We start from the raw sequence: 17,813 nt of genomic DNA on the forward strand, positions 1-17,813 counted from the left end.
ATCAAGACTGCTGTGGTGGGGCTTTTTTTTTTTTTACACTCACCCGTCCGCGTCCTCGGCGGCAATTCAGCAGAAGTCCTTCAGTTGCTGATGGTCTTCAGCGGTATTTCGGCGGCGGGTGATAAACATTGCCACCAAAGATAGAAGCCCCTGCTGCCGAAGACCGTCAGCGACTTAAGAACTCTCCGCTGAATTGCTGCTGAAGACCCAGATGGGTGAGTGTGTGTGGGGGAGAGAAAAAAAAAAAGGCCCGAAACAAAATATCGGGACAAATTCCTTAAAATCGGGACAGTCCCAATTTTATCGGGACGTCTGGTCACCCTAGGTTTAGTTTAGTTTAGTTAGTGCGCATGGGCCGGGGCGTGCCTTGGGTTTTAAGTTGTGCGACACTTGTAGGCGACCGATGCCAATAAATGATCTGCACGCAGACTGTTTACACTTTTTGGGTGAAACCCATCTCAGCGATCACTGCAAGATTTGCAAGTTGTTTAAGCCTCGGACCGAGAGAGAGAGAGAGACATTAGGCTCCAGGCCATCCAGGCGACCCCCCCCTCCCCCGACACCGTCTACCCGTCAGCACCACTCCCCATCCACAGGGCACGCCAAGAAGGCTAAGAAGAGGCCTTCGCCGCCGCGGCACCGGAGCAAGACTGGGGGAGAGGCTAGACCCATGTTGGGCAAGTCCTTGGTCCCCAATGGCCTCTAGGCCTCCAACTCAGATTGAGCGGAGTAGCCTGTCCCATTTGGAGCAGGCTTCCTTGGATGTCCGGATGTTCTCCATGTCAGAAGCCCTGCAAGTGGCCCGGGACGTTATGTCCATGCCGGTACCAGAAGCACCGCCAATGTTGACCCTGCAGTCCAGAGGCAAGGCGGCGCTGGGATCTCCGCAGTCGCCCCCGGCTCGGTACCGGTCATGGGCAAGGGAATGTTCCTGACGCTGTTTGCCGCTCGGCGACCGTCCCGTGCATAGTCCATGCAGGTCACCATCGACCCTCACCAGGTTGTCTGGCTGGGTTCCAACTGACAGAGATTCCAGGCACCGCTGCACCTCGAAGAGCGGACACCGACGGGACCGAGGCAGATGCTGCTGAAGGCCCTTGTCTAAGAGGGGCTATCGTAGCCAGTCGCGACACGAACATCGACGCCATTCCCGTTCGTTGTCTCACTTCAGGACCCCACTACTGCACCACTTCCACAGCCCTGGACATTGATCGCCAGCGCCTCACTATCGCGGATCTGCCCGCTGGAGCCAATCTCAGAGCAGCTGCTACCGGCGGTACCATTCCTCCATGATGTGATCACAGTCTTGTGGTCAGCACCACTGCCGGCGCTGCTGCTCCTCCCGCTCCAGTGACAGTGGCAGGTCATACGTCAGCCTGGCCTCCCTTTGTAGTCGTCCATCGATGGGTCAGGCCAGTCAGGCTGAACCGCCTGCTCTGCCGGTGCCACTGCAGATATCACATTGATATTAACATCTTCCATATAGGAGTGTGACTGCCACCTGTCATGACAGGATAGAGCCACTCAAAGCAAGGTTTTGTCAGAAATTAGTTGTCCCTTTGGCAGATGGAAAAAGGTGGTGATTAAGCAGAACAAAAAGCAAACTCTGATCTTTGAAATTAACCCTTAAAAGAGCACATCCTGATGAGCACAAAAGAATTCCGGGAGGACAGTGTATTGGACCAAAGTGATTTCAGGTCTAACTCCATTCATAGTGGCATTCTGCTCTGTTGCATCATGAGGTTTATTAGAGTGATTAATAAGAAGAATAGTGACAATCGATATTAAAATTAGACTTTGCAGAAAGTTTTATGGCTTCAATTTAACCCTCTTCCCTTCGTACCTTTCTTTCTGCATCTCTTGAAAGTTTCCTGAACCTCTGAGCCCACAAAATATTTATTCCAATAGAGCTTTGGGGCTCCAGTTAGGATTTCCTAGGTGCTATACAGACAAAATTCCTGGTCCCAGCAGCTTACACTCTAGCTTGACAAGACATAACAAATAAATAATTAATAGGGAAAAGGGGAAGGATGATGATACCAGTCAGACTATTAACTGCATAACTTCTATCAGTGTGCTTAATTTGAAAGTTCAAACATATCATATTCTTGGTAATTATAGTATTAATAACTGTCTTCCTTCCCAGTGCTAATTCTTCATACTGTATGCCAACAATCGTGTATGCTTGAGCCACTTCAGAAGGGAAATGGATCCAAGCTGCAAAGTTCTGATCGGAACTTCCCCAATGTTCATTGGCGTTCAGATCTGGGACTGTGTTTCAGGCCCATCTCTACTATGATTGAGTTCCTGCCTGGCAAGTCATGCGTGAGCCTTTCAAATTGCTGAGATGTTACCCTAGTGTCACACCTAAAATTTCAGTAATACAGGTTCTAGAGGGATTCCCTATATATGGAGATTGAGATTAGTTTGATTTTGTTCCCACTGAAGTCGATGATAAATCTCCCATTGTCTTCAATGGAAGCAGAGTTAATCCATGCTAAACACTTTTGAAGATGCATAATGGAGATAATGCTGGAGCCAGTGAAAACTTTAACTGTACTCATTTTATGAGATCTCAGACAATAATTCTAATTAAATACATTTTCTCTTCTAATAATTAAATTGCTAAATTTAGACAACTAAGTCAATACTCATTTCATACAATCAAAAGAATCAGCTTCATGATTATAATGGAAAGCAGACTGATTAAAAGTAGTAATTGCATTATCCCCCCATCATTCAGGCACAAATTTAAAATAAAATTAGCACAATAAAATGTGAGGAAGGGTTTAGGTTGTATCTATGGAAATCACACAAGGAGAGCATCATTTTCCTCACCCTTTAGCAATTGACACATAACAGGTAATGAGTCTTATACAGCAACTAGCTTAGGAGTCTTTAGCACAAGTAGTAGAGAGACATAAATGTCTAACACTGGAGGTTCTAGGTTCAAACCCCACTGACTGAGCAAGAGGCTTTGGTTATATCTATGCTAGCCTCTTCCCCCTAATATTTCCCACTGTTGCAGCTCCACCAATGGCTGTGCTAGTATAGAAGACTGTCCACTGCAATTAACAACTATCATATAAACCATGCTACTGGTTGATCTACACTAGCAGGTCTAGGAGACCTGGTTTATACGAAAGCTCAGGGCTGGCGCTTCCACTAGGCGACCCTAGACGGTCACCTAGGACAGCAGGATTTGGGGGGTGGCATTTTGCCATCCTCGGCGGAAATTTGGCGTTGGGGGGTCCTTCACTCGCTCTGGGACCTGCCGCCGAAGTGCCCCGAAGACGTGAAGTGAAAGGACCCCCGCTGCCGAATGCTCAGAGTAGGAGTGCTGCTGCCTAAGTGGGCTGTAGTCCACGAAAGCTTATGCTCTAATAAATTTGTTAGTCTCTAAGGTGCCACAAGTACTCCTGTTCTTCTTTTTGCGGATACAGACTAACACGGCTGCTACTCAAAAACCCTGGTGCCGCTCCTGCTAAACCTCCCACTGTTGGAGAAGCACCCAATTCTAATTTTTAGTGGGGAAGTGGATATAGACACCCCCATACAGTAGTGATAACTGATTAATGAATGTCTTTAGACTTCAGTGTTTTGTGGGAAATATGTCGCATGAACAGCCTATAAAGCTCAAGTTTATCATTAATTAATAAATTAAAAAGGCCCAACATGAATTTCTCAAGGTCTCTTCTAAGATTCTATGAAAATGGTCTTCAAGTCCAGCCAGAATACTGGCTGATTACATCTCTCTAAGCTCTTGTGCAAATAGACAAGCATTTGGTTAGATTGCCAGGTAATTTAGGACAAACTTTAACAGGTGTGTAGTTTTTGGACATTTCTTCATGTCAGTGACATTTTGTCATATTTGTCATAAAAACAAAAAAGTTCTCTGACTGCTTTTCATGCTTAGGAGAAAACTGGTTTGGTTCAGGTGGGCAAGGAGTACCACAGAGTGTTTTGGCTGCTTTGTTTTAAAAGTGCATCCAAGGTTTATAACTGGCTGGAGACAAGAAATATGTTGCCCAAGGCAAACTTCTCTTGATGCCATGAATGAAAAGAGACTGCTGTGGCAGAGTAGGAATTCATACTTTAGAGGTGTTGTCATCCTCTTTGTCAAAGGCTGGCTTGTAGATGACTCTTCTGTTGTCTTCTCGTTCCTTTTTGCAACTATAACAAAATAATTATATTAGCAAAGTGAAATTTTTTGCAATGAGAGAAAAGCATCAATGACTATTTAAAACACGTTATTTTTCAGGGTATGGAGTGATACTTTCAGTACTAGTGCACTTTGCACCACTCACTGGGGCCAGTACTTAAAAATATGTAGGGATAACAGTTTATGCACCATACAAAGCTAGTGTTCATTACAAGGGAAAACTTTGAGTAGGCAAAGGGGAAGTAAGCAACCTTGGTCTCTCCTCCAGAACTAACCCAGACTGATTGCTATAAAAGCCAAGTGCTCTCAGCATACATCTCATATAGGACTTCGTCCCTTAATTGACATAACCATTCCTGTGGTAGGGATTTATTCTAAAACTCCACCCTCTTCTAGTCTGACTTCCTTTCCACCTGCATATGCACAGCAGCAGATTCAGAGAGCAGCTAAAAGCAGGTAAATTTTAAGCAACAGAAATGGGATCAGGGAAAGAACAAATAGAGGGGGGTGAGAGATGGCAAACGCTGGGAGAGAGCACATCATCTAGCCAGCTGTCCACCCCAGTTAGAATGCAGAGTTGGAGGAGAAAGGAGCTCATTCCCTAGCCTCTACTCCCTGGAGCTGTCCAGGACAGAAAGCATTTCAGTCTGCTCTCCATAGACTCATTCTACAAGGCTTTCCCTCACTCTGAACTCCATATCTTGGGGGGGGCGGGAGAAGGGGGGTTAATGTGAGCATCGCTGAAGTATTTTGGCAAAAAAACGAGCACCTCTATAGGGGTTAGGGTAGAGGGATAGGTACGTTGGGACAAAAGTCATCTCCGGTACACCAGCATGAGTTCATATTTATTCTCTATTTTCTATGAAATGGGTTTCGTCTGCTCAGGTCCACTAATCATAGAGGAGAATCAACATATTTACCATGTTTAAACAAACAAAGGTGGGACAGCAAAATCTCTTACCTCTTCTTCCTAAGCAGCCAAAAGGCTACTACAAGCATGATGATAACTCCAAGAACACTGGCTAACACAACTGAAAGGACAACACCTAGGAAAAGGAGGAAAATGCACAAGTTTGTTTTCTTTCTTTGATGTACAAAGCTACTTAAAGGAAGTAAAATGGCAAACTTATGCCTTTACTAGGTATACTTCTCAAAAGATGCAAACCTGAAGACCCCATCCTGAAATCGGATCCACATAGGCATAAGTCTGTAATCACCCAGAGCCCCAAGGAGCACTGAATTGGCACAGGAGTCATGGAGCAGCTTGCAGGATCAGGGTTCTTTATGCCTGTTGTCAGTTAACATCTCTGTTCAGTACAGGCAAAATTCAAGAATCGGGCCCAAATCAGAGAGAATGCCAAACGAATTCCTGCTCTTTCTATGCCCAAAGAACACAGCTGAATGTAGTCCTTGCTGCAGGTGGTGTGTTTTGTAATTGAGAATATTATTTTCAGGTGTTGCTACAAAGGTTAAAGGAGGTAGCGGATTAAATCATGATATTAATATAACATTTAAAAAATGTCATTAGTTCATGTCTGTAAGCACTTTGGAGATGATGTGTTGGATAACCCTCTCAAGCTTGAGATTCTGCAGACCTGATACTGGTAAATAATTGGGGTGAGTTTAATCATCAACAACAAAGGGCAAACACTGACTTGACATGCATATCTGCACTCCATGAAAACAGCACAATAATACCACCTTGCATCCCTTATGCTCAACAAAAGATGGCTGCCTCTGTTCTTGCCTCTCTGGAAGTCAGAAAGGCTTCTCTTTAGGCCTGCTGCTGTTGCAGTCATGTATGTGCACAATAAGGTTTTGCTCTACTGTGGTTTCCTGGATAAAAACACATCCCTACGCAGTTCCCCACCATCTCCTCCACCTTCCAAATTGAAGTTTGTTCCTACTACTCTTGGCACAAGTGGTTGTAAAAGGCTCTGCATCATGCTGTTCTCAACTGGCATAAAGATGCATATGTTAACAGTGCTCTTGCAGGGTTGTTGGTTTTTGGGGGGGTGGGAGGGTGTTTTGCATCTGTTAGTGAACACTTAAAACCACAACAGGTGGAATGTGCCTAAAAGTTGTTTGGGAGGTTTTGCTGCTGATAAATGGTCCTTTTTTTAGTGTTAGAAATCTTTGCTTTGGTTCATTGACCCAGTCAATTAACTGCAACAAAAGACTGAATGGTTTTTCTATCAAAATATCACTACACCTAAACAATGGATTCTGTAACCCCAGAGACCATTCCTGGTGTGAGAACAGCAGGATGGCTGTGGGGTACATATTCGGAATGTCTTTAAAGGAAATGTTGCTTACAAACAGGAGCTAAATTATGTGATTGTTTGGATGGACTGGAAGACAGGAAACCTAAACTCTATTCCTGGATTTGACACTGACTCTCTGTGTGATTTTTTGGGCAAGTCACTTCATGTTCCATGTTAGATGGTAATAACAATGCTTACGCCATTTTGTATAGCACTTGGATATTATGGGTGAAAAGTATATTATTTGATTTGTTTTAGGTTAGTTAAATCATGCATTATAATTCAATATAATTAGTGTTAACCATAGGGCAGAACTTACAGCAAAGAGGTACATTAGATATTGAAAGGTCACTTTAAGACAGAAATGGAAAATTGCATAGAATGAGAAGCTCAATCAATCTGAATCACAAAGATTGCTGTTGTGTATATATGCTGTTAGCAATCCAACAACATACCCGTGCTCAGTCCACCATGTACTGAATCTTGACAAAATGAAGGGGGCAGAGAGGGAAAAAGTGAAAGGTTAATCACTAAGGTTACACTGGAAATGAAATATAGATCAGGTATTTTCCTCATAACTTTTTATTTCTCCTTGGTAAATGGTGCTGGTTGGGTACTAGTCTTGTAGTCATTTTTAATGTGTGGCTTTTAAGACAGACCCTGCAGATTGCCTGTCACTTAAAGCATTGCTATCTGAAAATGTTTATAGTCAGTATTGCAACTGCTGCTTCATATACACCTTAAAATCTTTGCACATTGTTTGGCCAGAGCAGAGGTTTGGAGTGGATCACAGATAAACATACTGGCGCACACCAGTTATTCAGTGTCTGACAATGACTAATTCTGGAAGCTTCAGGAAAAAAGGCATAAACTCCTACTATATGCAATTGTATACTACCGCTAATCATCTGATCCTCTAAAGCATAAGACAGTAGGAAGTGCATTGGTCTGACTTTGAGTCCCTAGCACAGCATCTGAAGTAGCTAAGGAGGTAGAATGGCCTATGATGGCAAGAATTACTACTGTGTTCAGCAGAACATCAAAGAAATCTGACCTGTCACAAATAGTTGAAACCTGAGCTAAGCTCTCCCAGCCCTCAAGTGAGAGGAGAGGGAATGTTGAGGATTAAGGGTAGGTCTACACTTACCTCCGGGTCCGGCGGTAAGCAATCGATCTTCTGGGATAGATTTATCGTGTCTTGTCTAGACATGATAAATCGATCCCGGAAGTGTTGCCAAATAGTGAGGGGTGGCATTATGTGCAAAACTTGGACAGTTACTTCCTGACATTTGAGTATAGTTTAGTCAGGGTGGATGTAGTCCACTCCCTAGGGACTACATCCACCCTGACTAAATTGGCCTTCAACATTGGTTCTCCACTTGTAAGGTAACTCCCTTCTCTTCATGTGCCAATATATATTTATGCCTGTAGCTGTAATTTTCACTCCATGAGTCTGAAGAAGTGGGTTTTTTACCCACAAAAGCTTATGCCCAAATAAATCTGTTAGTCTTTAAGGTGCCACCTGACTCCTTGTTGTTTTTATTTCCAATTTGTCACTGATACAGTACAATAACTCTTTTTGCTCAACTACTAACCTGATAAGGGGGTAGTTCTGTTAATACTGATGACTTATTGTGAGAAATGAGGCAGTCCGAGTCAAATGACTCCTTACTGCACAGAGCAATATGTGAACAGAGACTGAGAAGGTACTTCATGCACAACAGAGAGGTATTTGTGATCTTTTATAAAGGGAGAGATCACTGTTTTCATTAGAATATGCATTGACACATACAATACATACAATCAAGAAGATACCCAGAGATGTGCTTGATCTCTTGTCTTGCAAACTAGGTAGATTTGGTGTTATGTTCTGGCCAGACCTCAGAACTACATTCAGAATAATAACCAATGGATGATTTAGTTGGGAATTGGTCCTGCTTTGAGCAGGGGGTTGGACTAGACCTCCTGAGGTCCCTTCCAACCCTGATATTCTATGATTCTATGAAACATAGGCAATTATAGAAATAATTTCTATTCTTCCAGCAGTGACACAAGATTAAAAATTCTGGTATGGATAGAAGAAATATGTAACAGGTCAATTATTTTAGATTTTAAAACTTAGACTGTCTACTGCTAAAATGGTAAATTCAATCTCTTATTTTCAACAATGAAAAATAATTCAGTTGTTTGAAAACAAAGCAGGTCCAATCCCCAGACAAATTTTTTCCCCAGATCCCTAAATGGCCCCTTTAAGGATTGAACTCACAACCCTGGGTTTAGCAGGCCAATGCTCAAACCACTGAGTAAATCTAAGTTTAATGCCCAGTGAAATGAGAGCATATTAGAAAAGGTTGAAATGTTCCAGGTACACTAAATATGTTTACAGTTGTCTGGAGCCTTAACATTCCATCTCTTATGTAAAAGAGTGTCTCCTTTACAGCAACTCGCTGGTATTCAATAGAATTCACTCTGCGGGGTGGAATTTTAAAGCTTCAAGACTATAAAATGGACATCATTTCTAAAACTAGGCAGTTAAAACTGGGTGGACTTCAGATTCATTCTTTATAGTCAAAATTACAGAACTGTCCTTACAGTAACTTAGGTTTATTTGTGTATGGGCGTTTTTGTTTTTTTTTACTTGCACTTGGGCCCCAAATATTGGGATTTAAGTTTGTAGTGTTTGAGACATTTTATCCCTTCTGTTAATAAAGATGGGAAAAAGCAAACTACAATTGTTTTTTAATTGTTAACTTCTAACTGAGTTAGATTCAAGACTCTTGAAAGTTATATATATTTGTAGAAGTGCAGTCATCAAGCAGGTGTGTTATCTAATGGTTCAAAGAAGGCTGGGAGCCAATACTGGGTTCTGTCCCACTCTGGAACTGACTTCCTGTAAAACTTTAAGAAAGTCTTCCTGTTCCTCAATTTCCCCATCTGTAAATTGGAGATAATGAATATGCCTCCAGGGGGCTGTGAAATGCCTTGAGAACTTGGGGTAAAAGGTGCTAAATAAATGTAAAGTGTTATACTGACCTCTTTCATCAAGTGTAAAACTGATTCCCCTTCACCATTAACATCTGTTAACTCTAGATACATTTTACTCATACTCTAACCAAAAATGTAGGGAGGTGAGACATCTGTTCTTAAACCACTGTCCTGCCTCAAGTGCTGCAAGTGAAAATAGTTAACTTTTATATGCACAGAAATGAGGCCTAAGTGAACCCTGATTTAGTTTAAAGGCACTTTTGAAAGTTCCCTGAATTGCCATTAACACCAAAACACCAATCTGACCTTTTCAAATGCATCTGCTCCATAAGAGCTTTCCCTGAGAGGCAACTATTTCATAGTTCCCAGCAAGAGTGATTACTTAATTAGAAATCAGGAGACACTGTAATAGTGCAGAATAAGGCATTTACACATTTAATAGAATAGAGTTCCCCCTGTGGATACTATTGCAGAATAACAACAGAGAGTCCTGTGGCACCTTTAAGACTAACAGATGTATTGGAACATAAGCTTTTGTGGGTGAATGCCCACTTCTTCGGACACATGCATCTGAAGAAGTGGGCATTCACCCACGAAAGCTTATGCTCCAATACATCTGTTAGTCTTAAAGGTGCCACAGGACTCTCTGTTGCTTTTTACAGATCCAGAATAACACGGCTACCCCTCTGATACTATTGCAAAATAGTTTATTCCAGGAGAGCTAGTCTGGTCAATTTCCTGAGGGTGGCACAATTTCCTACCTGTGTTTTGTTCATTTGACAAAAAGTGGAATAACAAGCAGATACTGTTGCCTGAAGATTTTGTAATGGATACACTAATATGTGCCTTTATTAATCTGCCAACTGACTGTTTGGCTGGATTGGATTCTTAATTTGTTTTAAACTTCTGCAATCTGTCTGAAGATGTGTAGTATTTGACTTAGACCCATCTGCTGAAGCAATGCATTGAATGTGCCAGCACTCCAAGGGCTTTGTACAACTCAGTGATAGCCCACTTAATGGTTTTGACTGATTTCAGAGCCACACATTGATCATTACAGTTCATTTTGCACTAATAATCCAAGTAAACCGTACTGATACGCAGGAAAGCTCATCATCAAAGGTGCAGGCATTTATGCAAAAGCCCCTCGCACACAATTGTCATTATGTAGCACTACATAATAAATTCTTTAAACCAATTGTGTCCTTAGACTTCAATTTAATAAGATGGCTAATTTTACATCCATAACCGTGGATTATGCAATCCATTGTTATGAGTTATTTTTTCTTCTAGGTGTCAAACTCAAACTCCTCAAGGACATCCTCTGTAATTCCCCATAAACAGTCTCCCTGCAATGCAAAATTATGATTCCTTTTAAGAGTGGGGCAGCACAATAATTATCCTGTACCAGCTGAGTTTGACATCACTGTGTCTGAAATCTCTTTCCAAAGTCAAGGGGCTATTTTTTTTTATTAAATTAAAAACACACATGCTAAGTACCTGACCCTGCAAACACTTACAGTCTAGTTCAGAGCCCATGGAAAGACACCTATTGAGTTTAGTAGTCACTGGACTGGAATAACTTTATTCCCGTACATGTTTTCAGGATCAGGCCTCAAGGCTGGATCAAAAAATGGTCTTTCTTCAATCCAAAATGTAAAAGTATGTAGTTTTTCCCCCAAAGGTTAACATATTCTGCCTCATTCTAATCAGATACTTATAAAAAGGAATATGTTTCCACTATTCTCTGCATTACTAGATTTCCAATTTGTAACATGCCCTGCAAAGTTCTGCCCTTTCTTTTGTGTATTAAAATCAAATTGCATATCTCATGAAACTTCCCAAGAGCCCAATCCTGTCTCTGTTGAAGTCAGCAGGCATTTTGTAATTGACTTTGATTGGAGCAGGATTGGAGCCTCAGCAAAAGTTTTTAAATATGTTTGGGGTCCAGAGATGTGGGGCTGCAGTGCAGTTATGGAGTATGCTAGAGTTAATTGATAAAAGCTTAGACAGGCTAATTAAAATTAGGAAAATTTGGCAACATGGAACTGGAGGATGTACGTGATCATAATGCCACTTAAAACAGTGACTGGAAGTAAAAGATTCAAAATTAGAGAGAAAAACGGTCTGGGGTAAATATAAAAAAATTCTTCTCCCATTGAGAAGAACAGGAGTACTTGTGGCACCTTAGAGACTAACAAATTTCTCCCATTGAGCATGACAAGAAGGGCTGGGGCTCCCCAATACACTTTCCCCTGCCCGATCTTCCTCACTCTACTCTTCAAGATCTAAGGACAATGACTGAGTGGGATCTGCTCATTTGATCCTAATGGGTGACAAAAAGAACTTTGTATTCACCTTATTCTCATACAATTGCTCATATAAGCAACTGTAAGAGGAGAAAAAGGGAGACCACAATGTAAGGGGAAATGATACTGTGTGAAAACTCCTACTGATCTCTTTGTGCCTGAATAAACCAAAGCAATGCTATAGGGACTTAGTATTCCAAATCCACGTGCATAACTATTTACTATTTCTTTACACAGGCATTTATTTTACTTACCTTGACGGAAGGAGACAGAAACCAGCCTTTCATCAAACTCCTGAATGTGTCTGAAGTTATTAACCATTTCCAGGGGTGCGGGGTCATTGGGTTGTGTGCAGTACAGAGCTGTTTCCAGTGCCAGCAGCTAGGGACAAAGCATACAATTCAGCATCCAGTGTTTAGAAAATGCAAGGTGGGTATGTTTAGACATCATCTTATGCTGAAGTGACACTGAGGCCTGGTCTACAGTATGAGTTTAATTCGAATTTAGCAGCCTTAAATCGAATTAAACCTGCACCCGTCCATACAGCGAAGCCATTTATTTCAAAATAAAGGGCTCTTAAAATCGATTTCTGTACTCCTCCCCAGACAAGCGGAGTAGCGCCAAAATTGATAGTCATTTCGAATTAGGGTTAGTGTGGCCGCAATTCGATGGTATTGGCCTCCGGGAGCTATCCCACAGTGCACCATTGTGACCGCTCTGGACAGCAATCTGAACTCGGATGCACTGGCCAGGTAGACTGGAAAAGCCCCGCGAACATTTGAATTTCATTTCTTGTTTGCCCAGCACAGGAGAGCATAGGTGACCACAGAGAGCTCATCAGCACAGATAACCATGCAGGCTGATAATCGAAAAAGAGCACCAGCATGGACTGTACGGGAGGTACTGGATCTGATCGCTATATGGGGAGAGGATTCAGTGCTAGCAGAACTTCGTTCGAAAAGACAAAATGCCAAAACTTTTGAAAAAATCTCCAAGGGCATGATGGAGAGAGGCCACAATAGGGACTCAGAGCAGTGCCGTGTGAAAGTCAAGGAGCTCAGACAAGCCTATCAGAAAACAAAGGAGGCAAACGGTCGCTCCGGGTCAGAGCCGCAGACATGCTGCTTCTACGGTGAGCTGCATTCAATTCTAGGGGGGGCCCCCACCACTACTCCACCTCTGACCGTGGATTCCGAGGTGGGGGTAATCTCATCAGCCACACCTGAGGATTCTGCGGACGGGGAAGAGGAGGAGGAGGAGGACAAGCTTGCGGAGAGCACACAGCACTCCGTTCTCCCCAACAGCCAGGATCTTTTTCTCAGCCTGACTGAAGTACCCTCCCAAGCCAGTACCCAAGACCGTGACCCCATGGAAGGGACCTCAGGTGAGTTTACCTTTTAAAATATAAAACATGGTTTAAAAGCAAGCATTTTTTAATGATTAGTTTGCCCTGAGGACTTGGGATGCATTCGCGGCCAGTACAGCTACTGGAAAAGTCTGTTAATGTGTCTGGGGATGGAGCGGAAATCCTCCAGGGACATCTCCATGAAGCTCTCCCGGAGGTACTCCAAAAGCCTTTGCAGAAGGTTTCTGGGCAGTGCAGCCTTATTCCGTCCTCTATGGTAGGACACTTGACCACGCCATGCTAGTAGCAAGTCATCTGGTATCATTGCATGACAAAGCCTGGCAGCGTATGGTCCTGGTGTTTGCTGGCGTTCTTTATCTTGCTGTGTAATCCTCAGGAGAGTGATATCGCTCATGGTAACCTGGTTGAAATACGGGAATTTAATTAAGGGGACAGAGGTGGCCATTCCTACTGGGCTGTTTGCCTGTGGCTGAAAAGAAATCCTTCCCTGCAGTTAGCCAAGCGCGGGGGGGGGGGGGGGGGAGGGAGGGAATTGGCACTGAGCTTTTTGCCTTTGGCTAGCAGGGATCTTCCCTGATACCAGCCATGCGGTGGGGGGAGGGATAAAGCGATCATCCCAGAGAATTGGATGGCAGGAGGGGGTGCAGGGGGTTAGTTTGTTTTCTGCTGCTGAAGGTTAACAGGAAAACTGCAGCAGTCAATGGGCTTTGCTTGGTATGTGAGAAAGGAGGGTGCAGAAGCCGAAAGACAATGGCTTACCATGGCCGCATGCAAGCTGAATTCTGTTGCCCGGACCTGCGTCTGTGATCTCTAACACCAAAGCCACAGGCACTCAATATTAAGATGGAAAATGCGACCTTGTACTGAAATCACATGTGCTATGTAATGTGAATAGTGTTGTTCATCATAAAAGACTATAAGCATAGTTCTGTAAAATGTATCATTTTAAAAACTTCTCTCCTTTTTTTCATCCCTCCAGCAGCTGCAAATTTTTCAAGCCTCCCTCCACCGTCCCGAAGGCTATCTCAGATAAGGCGGCGGAGAAAGAGATGTTCTCGCAAATAATGGAATGCACCCGCAATGAAAGAGCTCATTTGAATGAGTGGAAGGACACGGTATCTAAGTAGAGGAAAGATGCCCCTCCCCTCTCACCATGTTCCATAGCCTCCTCACCCAGACGTGTAAGAACGCGGGGGAGGAGGCTCCGTGCACCCTCCCACTCCACCCCAGTGGACAGCCCAACCAAAAGGCTGTCATTTATATTGAATTTTTTCAGTGGCCTTTTACTTCCCTCCTATCCTCCTCCCAGACCTCACCCAGGTTACCTTGTCGGTTCTCTCCCTATGTTTATAATCAATTAATAAAGAATACATAATTTTTAAATTATAGTGACTTTATTTCCTTTAAAAGCAAGCTGTGATTTAAGGGGGGAGGGTGGTTTGCTTACAGGGAATGAGTCAATCAAGGGGGCGGGTTTTCAACAAACAGAACTTTCACACCGTAGCTTGGCCAGTCATGAAACTGGTTTTCAAAGCTTCTCTGATGCACAGCGCTTCCTGGTGTGATCTTCTAATCGCCCTGGTGTCTGGCTGCACATAATCAGCAGCCAGGCGATTTGCCTCAGCCTCCCACCCCAGCCTCTCCCCCTTACTCTCACAGAGATTGTGGAGCACACAGCAAGCAGTAATAACAATGGGAATATTGGTTTGGCTGAGGTCTGACCAAGTCAGTTACGAGCGCCAGCGACCTTTTAACGTTCAAATGCACATTCCATCACCATTCTGCACTTGCTCAGCCTGCAGTTGAACAGCTCCTGACTCCTGTCCAGGCTGCCTGTGTATGGCTTCATGAGCCATGGCATTAAGGGGTAGGCTGGGTCCCCAAGGATAACTATAAGCATTTCAACATCCCCAACGGTTATTTTCTGGTCCGGGAAGTAAGTCCCTTGCTGCAGCCGTTTAAACAGAGTAGTGTTCCTGAAGACGCGAGCGTCATGAACCCTTCCCGGCCATCCCACGTTGATGTTGGTGAAACGTCCCTTGTGATCCACAAGTGCTTGCAGCACCATTGAAAAGTACCCCTTGCGGTTTATGTACTGGGTACCCTGGTGCTCCGGTGCCAAGATAGGGATATGGGTTCCATCTATCGCCCCACCACAGTTAGGGAATCCCATTGCAGCAAAGCCATCCACTATGACCTGCACATTTCCCAGAGTCACTACCTTTCGTAGCAGCAGCTCGGTGATTGCTTTGGCTACTTGCATCACAGCAGCCCCCACAGTAGATTTGTCCACTCCAAATTGATTCCCGACTGACCGGTAGCTGTCTGGCATTGCAAGATTCCACAGGGCTATCGCCACTTGCTTCTCAACTGTGAGGGCTGCTCTCATCTTGGTATTCTGGCGCTTCAGGGCAGGGAAAGCAAGTCACAAAGTTCCATGAAAGTGCCCTTACGCATGCAAAAGTTTCGCAGCCACTGGGAATCTTTCCACACCTGCAACACTATGCGGTCCCACCAGTCTGTGCTTGTTTCCCGGGCCCAGAATCTGCGTTCCACGGCTATAACCTGCCCCATTAACAGCATGATCTCCAAAGCACCGGGGCCCGCGGTTTGATAGAATTCCATGTCCATGTCCTCATCACTCTCACCGTCGCGCTGCCGTAGCCTACTTCTCGCCGCCTGGTTTTGCAGGTTCTGGTTCAGCATAAACTGCACGATAACGCGTGAGGTGTTTACAATGAGCTGAGTGGGCTCCATGCTTGCTGTGGTATGGCGTCTGCAGTGTTCACCCAGGAAAAAGGCGCGAAACGGTTGTCCGCCATTGCTTCCCTGGAGAGGGGGGAGGATGTACCCAGAACCATCCATGACAATGTTTTTGGCCCCATCAGGCATTGGGATCTCAACCCAGAATTCCAATGGGCGGAGGAGACTGCGGGAACTATGGGATAGCTACCCACAGTGCAACGCTCCGGAAATCGACGCTAGCCCTGGTACATGGACGGACACTGCCGAATTAATGTGCTTAGTGTGGCCGCATACATTCGACTTTATACAATCTGTTTCCAAAATTTGAATTATATAAATTCGGATTAATTCCGTAGTGTAGACATACCCTCAGAATCAATTCCATCCAAAGAGGGACTGTTTCAACACACAGAGATGGATGAAGGAGTTGGGTTCAGTTATGCAGTAGCTACCAATGCAATGTGCTGTGTTAGCCCAAATGTCAGGGGTGCTGGAACAATTTTCATAATGGGGTGCTCAGAGCCATTGAACCAAACTGTAAACCTTGGATATGATGGAAACCATGTCAAGCCAGGGGATGCAATTAGCAGCACCCCTAGTTCCAGCACTTATGCCAAATATAATTTGATGTGCAAACAGTGTGACCTCAATTGTCTAAAAGGCTGTTTCTCCATGTCCATATATGAACTTAATTTAATTATGTTAGAGTAACTCTAATAATTGATATGTAGCTGTCAGGAAAATGTGGAAGAGGAAGCCCTTATTTCATGACGAGTGTTTGTAGACTTGTTCTCTGCTTGTTTTTCTTAAACCTCAAAACACAGCAAACAAACATCTGTGTATGCAAAAACCCCCCAAAAGTACCCAATCCCACTTGTTCCTGCTGTTTGACCTGGAATGGAATAGGTATCACATGAATGGGTCTGATTTTAAGTTAATAAAAGGACTAGCGAAGAAGAAAAAAATTATTATTGAGGGAAAGTTTCCTTCCATGAAGGGGTGGTTGAAATATTAGCGTAAACAGTCCAAGTCTGAAGCAAGTAATAGAAGTAATCTTAATAAGCTGGATATTTTGGTAAGGTAAGGAATGCACACGCAGTGGCGAGCTTCATAGAAATGAATGCTCACCAAAAGGAGTGCAGCTGCTAACTTGGTCATAGATTTCTGTGATAAAACAGTTTGGATTTCTTATTTGTAAGTTACTAGCTAAGCTCTCTCCACCTGATGTGGGTCAGAAGAATCTGGTGTTTGGGGGTTATATAACTCAGTATAGAACATGTTTCTTCTCTTTTCCTGCTAGTTTATCAGTTGACCACCTGAGAGGGGGGAAAAAACGTAATTAGTTTCTAAGGCTATGGCTACACTGGCACTTTACAGCGCTGCAACTTTCTCGCTCAGGGGTGTGAAAAAACACTCCCCTGAGCACAGCAAGTTACAGCGCTGTAAAGCGCCAGTGTAAACAGTGCCCCAGCCTCGTGGAGGTGGAATACCTGCAACGCTGGGAGACCTCTCTCCCAGCGCTGGCACGCGACCACACACACACTTCAAAGCGCTGCCGCGGGAGCGCTCCCGCAGCAGCGCTTTGAAGTTTCGAGTGTAGCCACAGCCTAAGACATGCACATGAAGACTAGAGGTGGGTAAAAACCAGGGTAGCTTTTGTTTTGCCAGTTAGGCTTTGGTTTTATGAAACCAAAATCAAAGCTAGAAGTTGTTCCTATCTGGATGTTACTGTTACATAGGATTGGACTAGCAATTCATGAAAGATACTTGCATGTAGAGAGCAAGTGCTGAAACAAAGGAATTGACTACAAGTTTCAAACATAAATCTCTCTCTGTGTCCCTGTTTAACTGTGTGTGAAACTTTTCACCTATGATGGATAGCAGACACAATTAAGGTGTCCTGTATCTAATTTTCAGGGGCAGTCAGGTACTTGGAAGTTCAGGTGACCTTAAACTGCATCACCAGTTATTTTTATCCACAA

At 43.7% G+C, this 17,813-nt stretch overlaps 1 protein-coding gene across 1 annotated transcript in view; it reads right to left on the reverse strand.

The window, feature by feature from the left end:
* Window positions 1-3,700: 3,700 nt before the first annotated feature.
* The window catches only part of CA12 (carbonic anhydrase 12), a 46,563-nt gene continuing 32,450 nt past the window's right edge, over window positions 3,701-17,813 (reverse strand). Inside the window, exons 8-10 of the mRNA XM_005285063.5 lie at window positions 11,975-12,101; window positions 5,124-5,208; window positions 3,701-4,173 (exon numbers count right to left, since the gene is read on the reverse strand). Coding sequence (XP_005285120.2) covers window positions 4,089-4,173; window positions 5,124-5,208; window positions 11,975-12,101 — 297 coding nt within the window. The 3' untranslated portion in view covers window positions 3,701-4,088. The remainder of the gene's footprint in view (window positions 4,174-5,123; window positions 5,209-11,974; window positions 12,102-17,813) is intronic.

Source organism: Chrysemys picta, chromosome 10 (assembly GCF_011386835.1).
Source record: "Chrysemys picta bellii isolate R12L10 chromosome 10, ASM1138683v2, whole genome shotgun sequence".
Taxonomy (NCBI): Eukaryota; Metazoa; Chordata; order Testudines; family Emydidae; genus Chrysemys; species Chrysemys picta.